A 16,856-nucleotide genomic window follows, 5' to 3' on the forward strand; every position below is an offset into this window, starting at 1 on the left:
TTCACTAGCGCCCCTGGGATTAATAGGGCAATGCTTTCACTAGCGCCCCCGGGATTAATAGAGCAATGCTTTCACTAGCGCCCCCGGGATTAATAGGGCAATGCTTTCACTAGCGCCCCCGGGATTAATAGGGCAATGCTTTCACTAGCGCCCCCGGGATTAATAGGGCAATGCTTTCACTAGCGCCCCCGGGATTAATAGGGCAATGCTTTCACTAGCGCCCCCGGGATTAATAGGGCAATGCTTTCACTAGCGCCCCCGGGATTAATAGGGCAATGCTTTCACTAGCGCCCCCGGGATTAATAGGGCAATGCTTTCACTAGCGCCCCCGGGATTAATAGGGCAATGCTTTCACTAGTGCCCCCGGGATTAATAGGGCAATGCTTTCACTAGCGCCCCCGGGATTAATAGGGCAATGCTTTCACTAGCATCCCGGGATTAATAGGGCAATGTTTCCACTAGCTCCCCGGGATTAATAGGGCAATGCTTTCACTAGCGCCCCCGGGATTAATAGGGCAATGCTTTCACTAGCGCCCCCGGGATTAATAGGGCAATGCTTTCACTAGCGTCCCCAGGATTAATAGGGCAATGCTTCCACTAACGCCCCCTGGATTAATAGGGCAATGTTTTCACTAGCGTCCCCGGGATTAATAGGGCAATGCTTCCACTAACGCCCCCGGGATTAATAGGGCAATGCTTCCACTAGCGTCCCCGGGATTATTAGGGCAATGCTTCCACTAGCGCCCCCGGGATTAATAGGGCAATGTTTCCACTAGTGTCCCCGGGATTATTAGGGCAATGCTTCCACTAGCGTCCCCGGGATTAATAGGGCAATGCTTCCACTAGCGTCCCCGGGATTAATAGGGCAATGCTTCCACTAGCGTCCCCGGGATTAATAGGGCAATGCTTCCACTAGCGTCCCCGGGATTATTAGGGCAATGCTTCCATTATCGTCCCCGGGATTATTAGTGCAATGCTTCCACTAGCGTCCCCGGGATTAGTAGGGCAATGCTTCCACTAGCGTCCCCGGGATTAATAGGGCAATGCTTCCACTAGCGTCCCCGGGATTATTAGGGCAATGCTTCCACTATCGTCCCCGGGATTATTAGTGCAATGCTTCCACTAGCGTCCCCGGGATTAATAGGGCAATGCTTCCACTAGCGTCCCCGGGATTAATAGGGCAATGCTTCCACTAACGCCCCCTGGATTAATAGGGCAATGTTTTCACTAGCGTCCCCGGGATTAATAGGGCAATGCTTCCACTAGCGCCCCTGTGGCCGGAGAGACCAACCAGCCACACGTGCGGCACTGAAGGGGTTAACCCCTAGTGCCCGGTGCCCTTAACAGGACAATGGGCGCTTGGCGCCACTTTAAAACTGTGCACTGGTGCTAAGCGCCATCTTTAAATATAGTGTGGGTGCTAGGCACCGGGTATTTAAGAATATATTTAATACTGTGTTTTCACCAATGTTATATTTAAGGCAATAGGCACAGTTGTAAGATTGCACATTTACATTGCAGCAAATGCCAGCACTTAGAAGGAATGTGTAAACTGTGTTGGTTTTAAAATGCATTTACGTTTGAGGACAAATGGCTTGGAAGCTTCTCACCTAGGAATTGAGATGCTGATGACCCTGGCACCTGGAAAGGGGTGTATATAGACAAGCCATTTCTTTGAGATTGAGATGTGTCTCTGTGTAACTTTATAGTCACATGCAGGTGAAAGGATTTGTTGCTGTCTTCTCTGAATATTGAGTGAACTGGGTTTGCATGGAGATGTTAGAGAGACAGGAACATGTTAATCAGATTGTCAGTGGCGTCACAAGGCGGGTGCGGGGGGTGCGGCCCGCACCCGGGTGTGACACCTGGAGGGGGTGACACCAAATGTCAGCTCCTCCGTAGTGACAGGAGCCAGGTGCTGCAGTGTGAAATTCCGCTACAGCACCCGGCTCCTGTCATAGCAGAGGAGCCGACAGCACACTGAGACCGTCTCTGGGGGAAGCCCAGCATCTCCGGAGATGCTGGGCACGCCCCCAGAGTGACGATGCCAGTATCCCCGCGAAGCCACGCCCCCTAGCTGTAAGGCCACGCCCCCTTTTTTTGCCGCGATCGCGGCAGTACATCAGGGGTGCGCACCGGGTGTCACCACACCTGGTGACGCCTCTGCAGATTGTGTTTTACAAATGCAAACTAGTGGGTATTGTGTAACAACAGTTTGATGTAACATTTCTTAGGCTGCATTATGTGTGATGCAGATTATGTTTAATTTACAGTATAAGAACGTTGTCTATGTGTGAGAGGGTGAATGCAATTGAAATGCAAGTTACATTTACATTTGTGAAAGAGACAGGAACATGATAATCAGATTGTGTTTGGGAAAGCCACTGGTTTGGTTATATATGAAGAGGAGCAGGAATGTGCGTTATCTAATTCTTAACTTTTGAAATGTAAACTTGTATTTCTTTATATTTTCTGCAATAACCTGATTGGTTGGAGAAGACAGGGAGGGCTTACCCCCCTGTGGTACTGTGTGTAGAACTGGGATAAAAAGAGGATGCCTGTGAGCCTCCAGGTGTATTGTAACATCTTCTTCTGCTGAAAAGATCTTGATTGTATGCTGTTGCCCCTAGCAATAGGGAGAAGCCTTTTTAAAGGTTATTTGAGCAATAAACACCTTTGCCTCAAGAAGACTGCTTCATCTTGTGACCAACAGGGTTAGGCCAAACCTAGCCCCGTTCTCCGGCTGTCCAGGGAAGCACCTGACGTCTCCAAGCTCCGCCTTCCGCCAGCTACCGGTAGAGGCCTAGCAAGTGGCTAGTGGGGATTCGTCGACACCACACAGGTGTGGTAAAGCAGTGCGTCGGCACATACAGAGCAGAACCGTGGTTCCAAACGCCACGGCAGGTTAGGAGTTTGGTGGTGGCAGCGAGAACCCGCCCACAGCGCAGTGGGTGGAGTCAGTAACAGGCGGTTACTGACGGTAAGCGGGAATCCCCTATGTGGTCAGGCCTCGTGCGGCTTGACCTTCCATTCTGTGCGCAGTCAACGGGACGCGGAAGCTGCGAGTGCTTCCGTACGGTATCGTCCTGTCACAGAAATTGGTGGCATAGTGGTGGGATAATCCCAGGCGGCTTTTCATCACCCGATTGGAGAAGCCGAGTTACTCAGGAGAGGAGTAACTGCAGCGCAGGAGAACGCACAAGATGGCGGAATTCAGCGGAATGTCCAAGGAGGATCTGGAGATCGTATGCCAGGGGAAGGGTGTGGAAATCCCTTCCAACGCGTCCAGGAGCGTCATGCAGGCGGCGCTCAGGAGCTGGGAGGAGTCTCATCGGGTGGAGGTGGAAAGCACTGACGGCGTCAGCATCGCAGAGGACGGCCCACCAGTGGACCTTCGTGAGGAACCGGTGAGAACCACAAGCCCCGCCCTCTCTCACAGCAGCAATGTTTCCCAGCAATCCCTAGCAGGGCCAGGATCCCAACGTCCCAGGGGGGGCGACCCGGATACCCTAGCAGATCGGCTAGCGGAATTGGGGGAAAGGGCAACGGAGCAAGAACGCATGCTTGTCATCCGGATGTGGCATGCGGAGCGGGCACCACAGGCCGTGGTACCCCGGGAGCCGTTGTCAGCTGTTGTACACAGATCGGGACGCATTCAGTTTGCCAAGTTTGCAGACAGTGATGGGGACATTGATGGACATTTACAAGTTTTTGAAAGGACTTGCAAACTACATGATCTACCCAAGTCGGAGTGGGTGAGACACCTTGTGCCCACTCTGCATGGAGAGGCCTTGGAGGCCTATCGAGGAGTGGCGACGGAGGACTGTGGGAACTACGACGAAGTCGAGAAGGCCCTCCTCCAGCGATTCTTCATCACTCCCGAGTCTTACAGGAAGAAATTCAGAGACTTGCCTAAGAATCCTAGCAGCACACATGAACAGTTCGCCACCCAGCTGCGGCAGTACGTGGTGAAGTGGGTGAAGGATTCGGAAGCCACTACATGGGACGCACTGATCGACCTGATCTGCAGGGAGCAGTTCTACCGCAGGTGCGCCCAAGAAGTGAAGGAGTGGGTGCTAGATCGGGAGCCACCCAGCTTAAAAATGGCTGCCCAATTAGCCGACAAATATGTGGCAATTCGGCCACGGGGGCAGAAGCGCCCCGCCAGCAGCCAGCTCCAACAGACTGTACCACCAAGGGGACCCCCCTCTTCAGCTCATCACCCCCAAAGACAAGCATCTTCCAACCCGGGTGCTCTTGGCCAGCAACCGCACCGCAGTGTCCCTGCAACTGATCAGAGATCATCGGTGCCACGACTGGAGAAGAAGTGCTACGGCTGTGGGAAAATCGGACATCTGAGGATGAACTGTCCTGCATCCCAAGCACCCCAGACTCGTGCCCCAAATCCGAGTGCTGGAGCCCGGCTCGCTTGTTTGACGAGAGGAGATGAGCCTACAGAGACTGTTCCCCCTCCAGTCAGTCCGATGGAGTGTGGCGAGAGACAGGTGCACTCTGCGGAGAGAGTCACCTGCATGGCCAAACAGCCCCTACACAACCTGTGGAGGCACCTGCAGCCAGTCCACGTGGGACCCCTGCAGGGAGAAGGCCTAAGAGACTCTGGGGCCTCAATCACTGTGGTGAGCCCCCACCTTATAGATCCTGCTGCAGTATTGCAGGGTCGCACTGCCACGATCACCCTGGCAGAAGGAACAGAAAAAGCGGTTCCCATGGCAAGAGTCTACCTGGACTGGGGAGCTGGACCAGAGTTGCGAGAAGTTGCCGTCATGGATGGTCTCCCAACTGATGTGGTCCTAGGAAATGACCTGGGTGGTGGGATCGTCACTACGTTTGTTGGCGCCATTCCCCGGAGTCAAGTTCCAAACCCACCGTTGACATCAGCTACTCCAGCACAGCCCAGCCCAGAGGAAAAGACTACAGCTGCTAGACAACTGCCAGCACAGCCAACCACAGCATCAACCAGCCCAGAGGAAAAGATTACAGCGGCTAGATCAGCACATCGACCCCGCATGCCTTTTGCCTCTGGTATGCCTACGTCCCCTAGCAACGCAGAGGATGTCGGTTCCAGTTCGTGTGATCCTGTGGGGGTGCCCAATGATGCTCCTGACCCAAGTGGTTTGCCAACTCCGGCGGTGAGTATGAGAAACCACACTGACTTTTCCATGACTGACCCCTACCAGACTGACCCTAGTAATCCCCACCTAGATCCCCCTGTAGAGTGTCCCAATTTAGGAGAGATTGAGGGCCACAGGCAGGAGTTTAGGGAGGTTCAACTCTCCGACCCATCCCCGAAAGGCATGAGGCGCCACTCTGGCAGCGGCCTTGACAGTGTTGGGGCGGGGAGTTTGACCTGGCGGGAAGGGTTACGGTACAGGGTAGCCAGGAAAGTGGGAGGGGATAGACCAGATAGGGAATGTGTCCAACTTGTCCCCCCAGGGAACGTTCCTGCGCAACCGGTGTCGGTTGCCAGCGAAACCCCTTTGGACAGTAACCCGGAGACAGACCGTACCCTGAAGTGCCTGACACAGAGCTTACCCTGGTCTGGAATGTCGGATGACGCCCAGACCAACTGTAAGGCTGGTGCCATGCGTTGGCAGCCGGGGCACTCCAGCGTTTGTGTTGTCTCTGGGCCTCTGCCCATAGGAGAAACCTTGCAGCAAGTTGCTGTGGACATAGCAGGTCTCCTGCCTGTGCACAGTAGATCGGGGAAGACGCGCAGCCTCCCTGTGGTGGATGCCACACAGGATCCAGAGACTGGTGGTCTGGCCGCCATCACTGTGGCACAGGTAGCGGACGAGGAGGGAAGAGTAGGCCTAGGTGACAGGGTAGGTTTCCCGAGTCATAGGTCGACAGAGGAGGATTGGAGGGCAGGTCTGACAGTTAGGGCAGACAGTTGCCAGATAGGTATGACGGAGGTGCAGTGCCTGGGGCACCATGTGGGAGGAGACAGGGGTAGGCCCAAGCCAGAGGGGGTGGAGGCAACCAGAGGCTGTCCCCGACCCACATCACCCAGACCGGTACTGACCTTAGAACCTGTAAGGCCCTACGGACATGTTGTCATTGACTTTTGTCCTGTAGTGAACCCCTTGACAGAGATGGCTAGGAAGGGCATTCCCAAGTCAGTGGACTTTGCACCCGCTTGCGAGTTGGCATTCCAGTCATTGAAGGAGGCTCGGGTACCCGCTCCAGTGCTGATGGCGCACATTCTTGACCAGGACTGTGTGTTACGAACTATTGCACCACTGCACGGACTGGGAGCTGTACCAAGCCAGAAAGAGCCATATGGGCAGGAGCACCCTGTGGCCTGGTTGAGCAGTATACTGCTATTGTGGGAGGTGGGGTATGCCCCAGTTGGGACACCGTGGGTGGCACTTGTTTGTAACCAGCCCCCCGCCGTGGTGACTTACCACCCACCTGTTAGGTGGCTGCAACCTACCTTGAGGAAATTTGACAGACTTTTGTGGTGGAGCCTTGAACTTGGACTTCAGGTGGACTATTTGAACATTGTGCACACACGAAGAGAGGCCCACTACACTATGGATGAACTGTCTAGGCCAGAGCCTACACATCCCAGGTAGCGTGCTCTTTACCCCAACGGACTGCGGGACCAGGACCCAAATCGTTGGGACATGGGTCCCTGGTTGACCCGCTTGAATGGGGGGGGAGGAGTGTGGCCGGAGAGACCAACCAGCCACACGTGCGGCACTGAAGGGGTTAACCCCTAGTGCCCGGTGCCCTTAACAGGACAATGGGCGCTTGGCGCCACTTTAAAACTGTGCACTGGTGCTAAGCGCCATCTTTAAATATAGTGTGGGTGCTAGGCACCGGGTATTTAAGAATATATTTAATACTGTGTTTTCACCAATGTTATATTTAAGGCAATAGGCACAGTTGTAAGATTGCACATTTACATTGCAGCAAATGCCAGCACTTAGAAGGAATGTGTAAGCTGTGTTGGTTTTAAAATGCATTTACGTTTGAGGACAAATGGCTTGGAAGCTTCTCACCTAGGAATTGAGATGCTGATGACCCTGGCACCTGGAAAGGGGTGTATATAGACAAGCCATTTCTTTGAGATTGAGATGTGTCTCTGTGTAACTTTATAGTCACATGCAGGTGAAAGGATTTGTTGCTGTCTTCTCTGAATATTGAGTGAACTGGGTTTGCATGGAGATGTTAGAGAGACAGGAACATGTTAATCAGATTGTGTTTTACAAATGCAAACTAGTGGGTATTGTGTAACAACAGTTTGATGTAACATTTCTTAGGCTGCATTATGTGTGATGCAGATTATGTTTAATTTACAGTATAAGAACGTTGTCTATGTGTGAGAGGGTGAATGCAATTGAAATGCAAGTTACATTTACATTTGTGAAAGAGACAGGAACATGATAATCAGATTGTGTTTGGGAAAGCCACTGGTTTGGTTATATATGAAGAGGAGCAGGAATGTGCGTTATCTAATTCTTAACTTTTGAAATGTAAACTTGTATTTCTTTATATTTTCTGCAATAACCTGATTGGTTGGAGAAGACAGGGAGGGCTTACCCCCCTGTGGTACTGTGTGTAGAACTGGGATAAAAAGAGGATGCCTGTGAGCCTCCAGGTGTATTGTAACATCTTCTTCTGCTGAAAAGATCTTGATTGTATGCTGTTGCCCCTAGCAATAGGGAGAAGCCTTTTTAAAGGTTATTTGAGCAATAAACACCTTTGCCTCAAGAAGACTGCTTCATCTTGTGACCAACAGGGTTAGGCCAAACCTAGCCCCGTTCTCCGGCTGTCCAGGGAAGCACCTGACGTCTCCAAGCTCCGCCTTCCGCCAGCTACCGGTAGAGGCCTAGCAAGTGGCTAGTGGGGATTCGTCGACACCACACAGGTGTGGTAAAGCAGTGCGTCGGCACATACAGAGCAGAACCGTGGTTCCAAACGCCACGGCAGGTTAGGAGTTTGGTGGTGGCAGCGAGAACCCGCCCACAGCGCAGTGGGTGGAGTCAGTAACAGGCGGTTACTGACGGTAAGCGGGAATCCCCTATGTGGTCAGGCCTCGTGCGGCTTGACCTTCCATTCTGTGCGCAGTCAACGGGACGCGGAAGCTGCGAGTGCTTCCGTACGGTATCGTCCTGTCACAGCCCCCGGGATGAGTACCTGATGGGGAACTCTTAAAAGGTCACTTTCTAAGGCCAGCTGTAGGAGTGGGATAACATATCGACTATAGGGATAAAGGTCAGACGTGGACTCACCTTTCACCATCTTCCAGACATATATCTCCACGTCCTCCGACGCTTCCTTCTCGATGGCGATTTTGCGGAGGTTTTCCTTCTGGCTCCCCGTGCTGGGGGACATGTACATGTAGACCAGGATCTTGTTTGGGTTTTTAAGGCACCTGGTGATGGTGACCTCCGTGGTGGGTTTGACTTTGTCCTCTGCAAGGGAAACGAGGAGAAGCGCAGGATGAGACAGGAGGTGTACAATACATGGCAGGGAACCTAACAGCCTGCGCCGAGGAGAGGAGAGAACGCCACATTCCGGCCACCTGTGGACCTCTGGGGAATAACGGGTCCAGTCAGAGAGGTGGGTACAGTAAAATATTTCCTTAATGTCCCTCCTATTAGTAATTTGGGAACTAATTGTTCACACAATTTATCCCTCACCTACACTCTTACAACACGGCACAGACCGCAACTGTTGTTCATAAATATGATGTATATACTAGGGCAATATATGTGCTTCCCATCTCCTCATTAGTCTCCATGCCAGATTTGGGGGTGAAGTATCAAGCCTTGGAGAGTGATAAAGTACCATCCAATCCATTCCTAGCTGTCATGATACAGGCTGCATTTGAAAAATTACAGGTAGGAGCTGAATGGTTGATACTTTACCTCTCTCCACGTTATCCCTCTCCAAGGTTTGCTATGGTTTGGGTACGGGATACCGACAGTCAGGATGCCAGTGATTAGAATACAGACACCAGCATCCCGACTGCAATAATCCCGACGGGTGTGAGCAACTAAACTAAACCTAACCCTTACCTTACCCCTAACCCTTCCCCACCCATGAAGCCTGACCCTAAACCTCCCCCCCACAGCCTAACCATCCCCACACTGCCTAACCCTCCCTTCTCACTGCCTTACCCTACCGCCCCCCCTCCCCCCCTGCAGCCTAACCCTCCCACCCCCCCACCCCACGGCCTAACCATCCCCACACTGCCTAACCCTAACCCTCCCACCCCCCACCCCCACCCCACGGCAACCTAACCCTCTCCCTAGTGTCTAACCTCTAACCTTTCCTTCCCTCCCCCCCTCCCTGGTAGCATAACCTAGCCCTCTCCCTAGTCCCTAACCCCACTCCCCCCCTGCAGCCTAACCCTAACTCAATCTCCCCCCCCCGGCAGCCTAACCCTAACTCAATCCCCCCCCTTCCCCCGGCAGCCTAACCCTAACTCAATCCCCCCCCCCCCCCCCCCCGGCAGCCTAACCCTCTCCCTACTGTCTAACCCCCCCCCCCAACATAACTCTTTCCCTAGCGACTAACCCTAACCCCCCTCCCCTCCGGCAGCCTAACCCTCTCCCTAGTGTCTAACCTCTAACCCTCCGTCTGCCAGCCCAACCCTAAATTTCTCCCTAGTGTCTAACCCTAATCCCCCCCCCCCCCCCCACTGGCAGCCTAACCTAACCCTCTCCCTAGTGCCTAACCCTAATCACCCTCACCTGCAGCCTAACCCAAACCCTCTCCCTAGTGCCTAACCTAACCCTCCCCACCCCCCCACGCCCCCCGGCAGCCAAACCCTCTCCCTAGTGACTGACACCCCCCCACCCCCGGCAGCCTAACCCCAGCCCTCTCCCCGGCAGCCTAACCCTAACCCTCCCCCAGCAGCCTAACCTTAAACCTCCCCGGCATACTTACATTTGGAATTATGGAGTCGGCACTCTATCAGGTGTCGGGATTCTGGTGTCGGTCCTCTGACCACTGGCATCCCATCTGTCAGAATGCCAACTACATCCCATTTGATATATCTCCCCCTTGCTGAAACACTGGTTGCTAGACTGAGTGACAGGCGGCTCTGAATAGTGGGAAGTATAGTTATGGCCGCTCTGTATACACTAAGTGTATCTATAAAATAGGTTGGGGTATATGGAGTTCGCGCTATTATAGGAGATACCATAACCCTGGCACTCACTGCCCTGAGCCATTACATTATCACACACGGATAAGACTGACAAGAGGCTTTACTAGGACATTAATGCATTATGGGACAGAGACACACAATATATAATAACATATTAATTATACGCGGCGGAGTCAGTGCGCCGGTCCTCACCCTGGCACATCTTGCAGCACTTCCCGTCCACCTTCTCCGGGTGCTCACACGCATATTCCTCCGGACAGGTCACTCGCTGACAGTCCTGGTTGCCGTCCTTACACGTGCACAGTATACATGGGATTGCGCCAAAGGCTCGGAACACCGGGTGCCAGACCTCTCCGTGGGAATAAGTCTTACCGTTATATATACAGGCTGGGGGGAGAGAGTCCTCAGGTCACAACCAGTTCCACACAGTGCGGTGAATGCCGCAACATAAAAACAGCCCCCATACAGTCATCCCGTCACACAGTGTGGGGCTCAGGGGCAATCTCCCGGGCACCTTTATTGTCAGTTGAATAATCAGCCAAAGACGTTAAATCAAAAATATAACTTTCATAACATATAACAAATATAGTGGCCCATTTATCAACGAGTGATAAAACTCATTGCGAATGATAACCCTCGTTGTGTATGATAAACGGTGCTCCAGCCAATCAGCTCCTAACTGTCATGTGTCCAGCTCCTAACTGTCATGTGTTTGAAAAAGGGCAGTTGGGAGCTGATTGGCTGGACCACCATATATCGTAAACAACAAGTTGTATCATTCACAGCGAGTTTTATCACTCATTGATACATGGGCCTCTCAATAACTATACTGCAAAGGTGGCCCTATGCTGCACGCTAACTGTGTAAACCAGCCAATCAAACCACCCATCCTGATCACAGCCTAAGAACATCTGAAGAAGGGTCTGGACGGCCTGGTCTGATCCACCCAACCATCAGTCAGCCAACGTCATGCTGTGACCAGAGATTGCCTCCATACATTATGGAGGGCGTGGACGCACTACTATTACCGGACCAACACTCCTCACCTAATCCGTGTCGGCTACACCGACATATAATAGTCTATGGCCAGCTATGGAGAGTTCATAGTTGTGTGGGGAAGGGAAGGGTTAGGGAACATCTCAATGACCAACCTCTATTGTATGCAATGGTACCATTAGTACTGTCTGTAACTGAAATCACGATGTATCTATTAAATTATTATAAAGAAGAACAAAAAAGAAGGAAAAAAAAAAAGAAGGAAAAAAAAACAATAGAAGAAGAAGAAGGAAGAAAAAAGAAGAAGAAGAAGAAGAAGGAAGAAGAAGAAAAGAAGAAGAAAATGAAGAAGGAAGAAGAAGAACAGAAGAAGATGAAGAAGGAAGAAAGAAGATGATGAAGAAGAAGGAAGAAGAAGAAAAGAAGAAGATGAAGAAGAAGAAAGAAGGAAGAAGAAGGAAGAAGAAGATGAAGAAGAAGAAAGAAGGAAGAAGAAGAAAATGAAGAAGAAGGAAGAAGAAGAAAAGAAGAAGATGAAGAAGAAGGAAGAAAGAAGATAATGAAGAAGAAGAAGAAGAAGGAAAAAGAAGAAAAGAAGAAGATGAAGAAGAAGGAAGAAAGAAGAAGAAGAAGGAAGAAAGAAGAAGAAAAGAAGAAAAGAAAAAGAAGAAGGAAGAAGAAGAAAAGAAGAAGATGAAGAAGGAAGAAAGAAGAAGAAGATAAAGAAGGAAGAAGAAGAAAAGAAGATGAAGAAGAAGGAAGAAGAAGAAAAGAAGAAGAAAATGAAGAAGGAAGAAGAAGAAAAGAAGAAGATGAAGAAGGAAGAAAGAAGAAGAAGATGAAGAAGGAAGAAGAAGAAAAGAAGATGAAGAAGAAGGAAGAAAGAAGAAGATGAAGAAGAAAAGAAGAAGAAGAAAGAAGAAGAAGAAGGAAGAAAGAAGATGAAGAAGAAAAGAAGGAAGAAGAAGAAAAGAAGAAGGAAGAAAGAAGAAAGAATAGAGCTTACCCTTTTTGTGCTTTTCTTTCATGAGTATTTTCACAGTCGTCCCCCCGCCACCTCCTTTCTGCTTGAAGCTGCGTGGGTTGAACCCCAGGGAGGAGCTGATGGCTGTGGATTCTGTTGCCCCCAGCGATTTCTTGTTCAGCAGGTCGCTCAGACACTGCTCGTGTGAGTGTCTCTGTGTGAGAGAAACAAACACCGCTTTACAATGCAGAAAGAGCAGACGGGCTGTGGGGCGAGTGGAGCCGCAGGTGCCATTCACTAATAGGTGCTGATCTATTCCCATGGGGGAAGGTGTGATGTTGCCGGCTGGAAAATGTGCACAGCTCTACAGAAACCACATCTCCGTCTCCCATGAAAGGCTCATTCTTCTCCCTGTATATATTATGTAATATCCCAGATGGTCTGGGACAGGGGTGATGTCATCTGTCTGTTTATATTCCAGTAGATACATATATATCTATATATATCTATATATATCTATATATATATATATATATATATAAAACGGGTAAGAATTTAGTGGTATTTAAAGGTTGAAGTACATTTATATAGTAAAAAAGAGTTCCTATGTACATGCGTATGCAACAGGAATGTATTTACTTTCGCCAAATGTGGAATGTTCCAGAAAACACCACAAAATCATGTTCTTAAACCTGGGAGTTTCAGCCCTGAGATATCAGCCTGTCTGGTAACCTGAGGACATAGGGGGTCATTCCGAGTTGTTCGCTCGTTATTTTTTTCTCGCAACGGAGCGATTAGTCGCTAATGCGCATGCGCAATGTCCGCAGTGCAACTGCACCAAGTAAATTTACTATGCAGTTAGGTATTTTACTCACGGCATTACGAGGTTTTTTCTTCGTTCTGGTGATCGGAGTGTGATTGACAGGAAGTGGGTGTTTCTGGGCGGAAACTGGCCGTTTTATGGGTGTGTGTGAAAAAACGCTACCGTTTCTGGGAAAAACGCGGGAGTGGCTGTAGAAACGGAGGAGTGTCTGGGCGAACGCTGGGTGTGTTTGTGACGTCAAACCAGGAACGACACTGACTGAACTGATCGCAGATGCCGAGTAAGTCTGGAGCTACTCAGAAACTGCTAAGAAGTGTCTATTCGCAATTCTGCTAATCTTTCGTTCGCAATTTTGAGAAGCTAAGATTCACTCCCAGTAGGCGGCGGCTTAGCATGTGCAAAGCTGCTAAAAGCAGCTTGCGAGCGAACAACTCGGAATGACCCCCATAATCTTTCATTCTATTTCTAAAACATTGGGGTATATTTACTAAGCTCCCGATTTTGACCGTTTTTGACCGATTAGTGTTTTTTCTTCTAAGTGTCATCTCGGGAATTTACTAAACTCAAATCTCAGCAGTGATGAGGTCATTCGTATTTTTTTGGAAGTCAAAGAAAAAAAATACGAATGAATACACCATCGGTCAAATACGCCTGTTATTTGATACAACTCGGTAATTTACTAAAAATTCTAAATCACAAACACTGCCGGCAATAGCCAAACACTGCCGTGAAAAAATACAATTCGTAAAAAAAAGCAGTTTTCAAATAGACCTGCTTTTTTTTACCGTGTTCTGATAGTCATGCACGGATCCATGAGATCCATGCATGTTTATCAGTGGGAAAGGGTGGGAAAGTGTTAAAAATCACGAAAAAAATTGCGTGGGGTCCCCCCTCCTAAGCAAAACCAGCCTCGGACTCTTTGAGCCGGTCCTGGTTGAAAAAATATAGGGAAAAAATTGACAGGGGTTCCCCCATATTTGAACAACCAGCACCGGGCTCTGCGCCTGGTCCTGGTGCAAAAAATACAGGGGACAAAAAGCGTAGGGGTCCCCCGTATTTTTTTAACCAGCACCGGGCTCCACTAGTCAGAGAGATAATGCCACAGCCGGGGGACACTTTTATATAGATTCCTGCGGCCCTGGCATTAAATCACTAACTAGTCACCCCTGGCCGGGGTACCCTGGAGAAGTGGGGACCCCTTAAATCAAGGGGTCCCGCCCCTCCAGCCACCCAAGGGCCAGAAGTGAAACCCGAGGCTGTCCCCCCCCATCCAAGGGCGGCGGATGGGGGGGCTGATAGCCAAGTGTAAAAATGTAGAATATTGTTTTTTGTAGTAGAACTACAAGTCCCAGCAAGCCTCCCCCGCAAGCTGGTACTTGGAGAACCACAAGTACCAGCATGCGGGGGAAGAAACGGGCCCGCTGGTACCTGTAGTTCTACTACAAAAAAAAAATTACCCAAATAAAAATAAGATTTTACTTACCGGTAAATCTATTTCTCGTAGTCCGTAGTGGATGCTGGGGACTCCGTAAGGACCATGGGGATAGACGGGCTCCGCAGGAGACATGGGCACTTTAAGAAAGAATTTAGGTTCTGGTGTGCACTGGCTCCTCCCTCTATGCCCCTCCTCTAGACCTCAGTTAGAGAAACTGTGCCCAGAAGAGCTGACAGTACAAGGAAAGGATTTTGGTAATCCAGGGCAAGATCCATACCAGCCACACCAATCACACCGTATAACATGTGATAACAACCAGTTAAAAGTATGACAAATAACAGAGCATCAGGTCAACCCCTGATGCAACCATAACTTAACCCTTATTGAAGCAATAACTATATACAAGTATTGCAGAAGAAGTCCGCACTTGGGACGGGCGCCCAGCATCCACTACGGACTACGAGAAATAGATTTACCGGTAAGTAAAATCTTATTTTCTCTAACGTCCTATTGGATGCTGGGGACTCCGTAAGGACCATAGGGATTATACCAAAGCTCCCAAACGGGCGGGATAGTGCGGATGACTCTGCAGCACCGATTGAGCAAACAATAGGTCCTCCTCAGCCAGGGTATCAAACTTGTAGAACTTTGCAAAAGTGTTTGAACCTGACCAAGTAGCCGCTCGGCAAAGTTGTAATGCCGAGACCCCTCGGGCAGCCGCCCAAGAAGAGCCCACCTTCCTAGTGGAATGGGCCTTAACTGATTTTGCCAGCGGCAATCCAGCCGCAGAATGAGCCTGCTGAATCGTGTTACAGATCCAGCGAGCAATAGTTTGCTTAGAAGCTGGAGCACCAAGCTTGTTGGATGCATACAGGATAAACAACGACTCTGTTTTCCTGACCCTAGCCGTTCTGGCTACGTAAACCTTCAAAGCCCTGACCACATCAAGCAACTCGGAATCCTCCAAGTCACGTATAGCCACAGGCACCACAATAGGTTGGTTCATATGAAAAGATGAAACCACTTTTGGCAGAAATTGTGGACGAGTCCTCAATTCCGCTCGATCCATATGAAAAACCAGATAGGGGCTTTTATGTGACAAAGCCGCCAACTCTGACACCCGCCTGGCTGAAGCCAAGGCTAACAGCATTACCACCTTCCACGTGAGATATTTTAACTCCACCGTTTTAAGTGGTTCAAACCAGTGGGATTTCAGGAAACTTAACACCACGTTAAGATCCCAAGGTGCCACTGGAGGCACAAAAGGAGGCTGAATATGCAGCACTCCCTTTACAAATGTCTGAAATTCTGGTAGAGAAGCCAACTCCTTTTGAAAGAAAATGGATAGGGCCGAAATCTGGACCTTAATGGAGCCCAATTTTAGACCCAAATTCACTCCTGACTGCAGGAAGTGAAGGAAACGGCCCAGCTGGAATTCCTCCGTAGGAGCATTCCTGGCCTCACATCAAGAAACATATTTTCGCCATATACGGTGATAATGTTTAGCTGTCACGTCCTTCCTAGCCTTTATCAGCGTAGGAATGACCTCATCCGAAATGCCCTTTTCTGCTAGGATCCGGCGTTCAACCGCCATGCCGTCATACGCAGCCGCGGTAAGTCTTGGAACAGACAGGGCCCCTGTTGCAGCAGGTCCTGTCTTAGAGGAAGAGGCCAATCTGGAACAATGAGGATTGTTCTCAATCCTCTTTTTCTTATTATCCTCAGCACCTTGGTTATGAGAGGAAGAGGAGGAAATACATAGACTGACTGGAACACCCACGGTGTCACCAGGGCATCCACAGCTACTGCCTGAGAGTCTCTTGACCTGGCGCAATACCTCTGTAGCTTTTTGTTGAGGCGGGATGCCATCATGTCCACCTGTGGCAGTTCCCACCGACTTGTAACCTGTGCGAAGACTTCCTGATGAAGTCCCCACTCTCCTGGGTGGAGGTCGTGCCTGCTGAGGAAGTCTGCTTCCCAGTTGTCCACTCCCGGGATGAACACTGCTGACAGTGCGCTTACGTGATTCTCCGCCCATCGAAGAATTCTGGTGGCTTCTGCCATTGCCACTCTGCTCCTTGTGCCGCCTTGGCGGTTTACATGAGCCACTGCGGTGATGTTGTCTGACTGAATCAGAACCGGTTGGTCGCGAAGCAAGTCCTCCGCTTGACGCAGGGCGTTGTATACGGCCCTTAGTTCCAGGATGTTGATGTGAAGGCAAGTCTCTTGACTTAACCACAGACCTTGGAAATTTCTTCCCTGTGTGACTGCTCCCCAACCTCGGAGGCTTGCGTCCGTGGTCACTAGGACCCAGTCCTGAATGCCGAACCTGCGGCCCTCGAGAAGGTGAGCACTCTGCAGCCACCACAGGAGTGACACCCTGGCCCTGGGGGATTGGGTGATTAACCGATGCATCTGAAGATGTGATCCGGACCACTTGTCCAGTAAGTCCTATTGAAAAGTCCTCGCATGGAACCTGCCGAAGGGAATGGCC

General features: G+C 50.3%; 1 protein-coding gene across 1 annotated transcript in view; it reads right to left on the reverse strand.

Moving 5' to 3' along the window:
- CHRDL2 (chordin like 2) overlaps window positions 1-16,856 on the reverse strand; it is a 160,299-nt gene that overhangs the window by 16,164 nt on the left and 127,279 nt on the right. Inside the window, exons 7-9 of the mRNA XM_063950930.1 lie at window positions 12,147-12,318; window positions 10,337-10,531; window positions 8,259-8,441 (exon numbers count right to left, since the gene is read on the reverse strand). Coding sequence (XP_063807000.1) covers window positions 8,259-8,441; window positions 10,337-10,531; window positions 12,147-12,318 — 550 coding nt within the window. The remainder of the gene's footprint in view (window positions 1-8,258; window positions 8,442-10,336; window positions 10,532-12,146; window positions 12,319-16,856) is intronic.

The sequence above is a fragment of the Pseudophryne corroboree genome, chromosome 2 (genome assembly GCF_028390025.1).
Source record: "Pseudophryne corroboree isolate aPseCor3 chromosome 2, aPseCor3.hap2, whole genome shotgun sequence".
NCBI lineage: Eukaryota > Metazoa > Chordata > Amphibia > Anura > Myobatrachidae > Pseudophryne > Pseudophryne corroboree.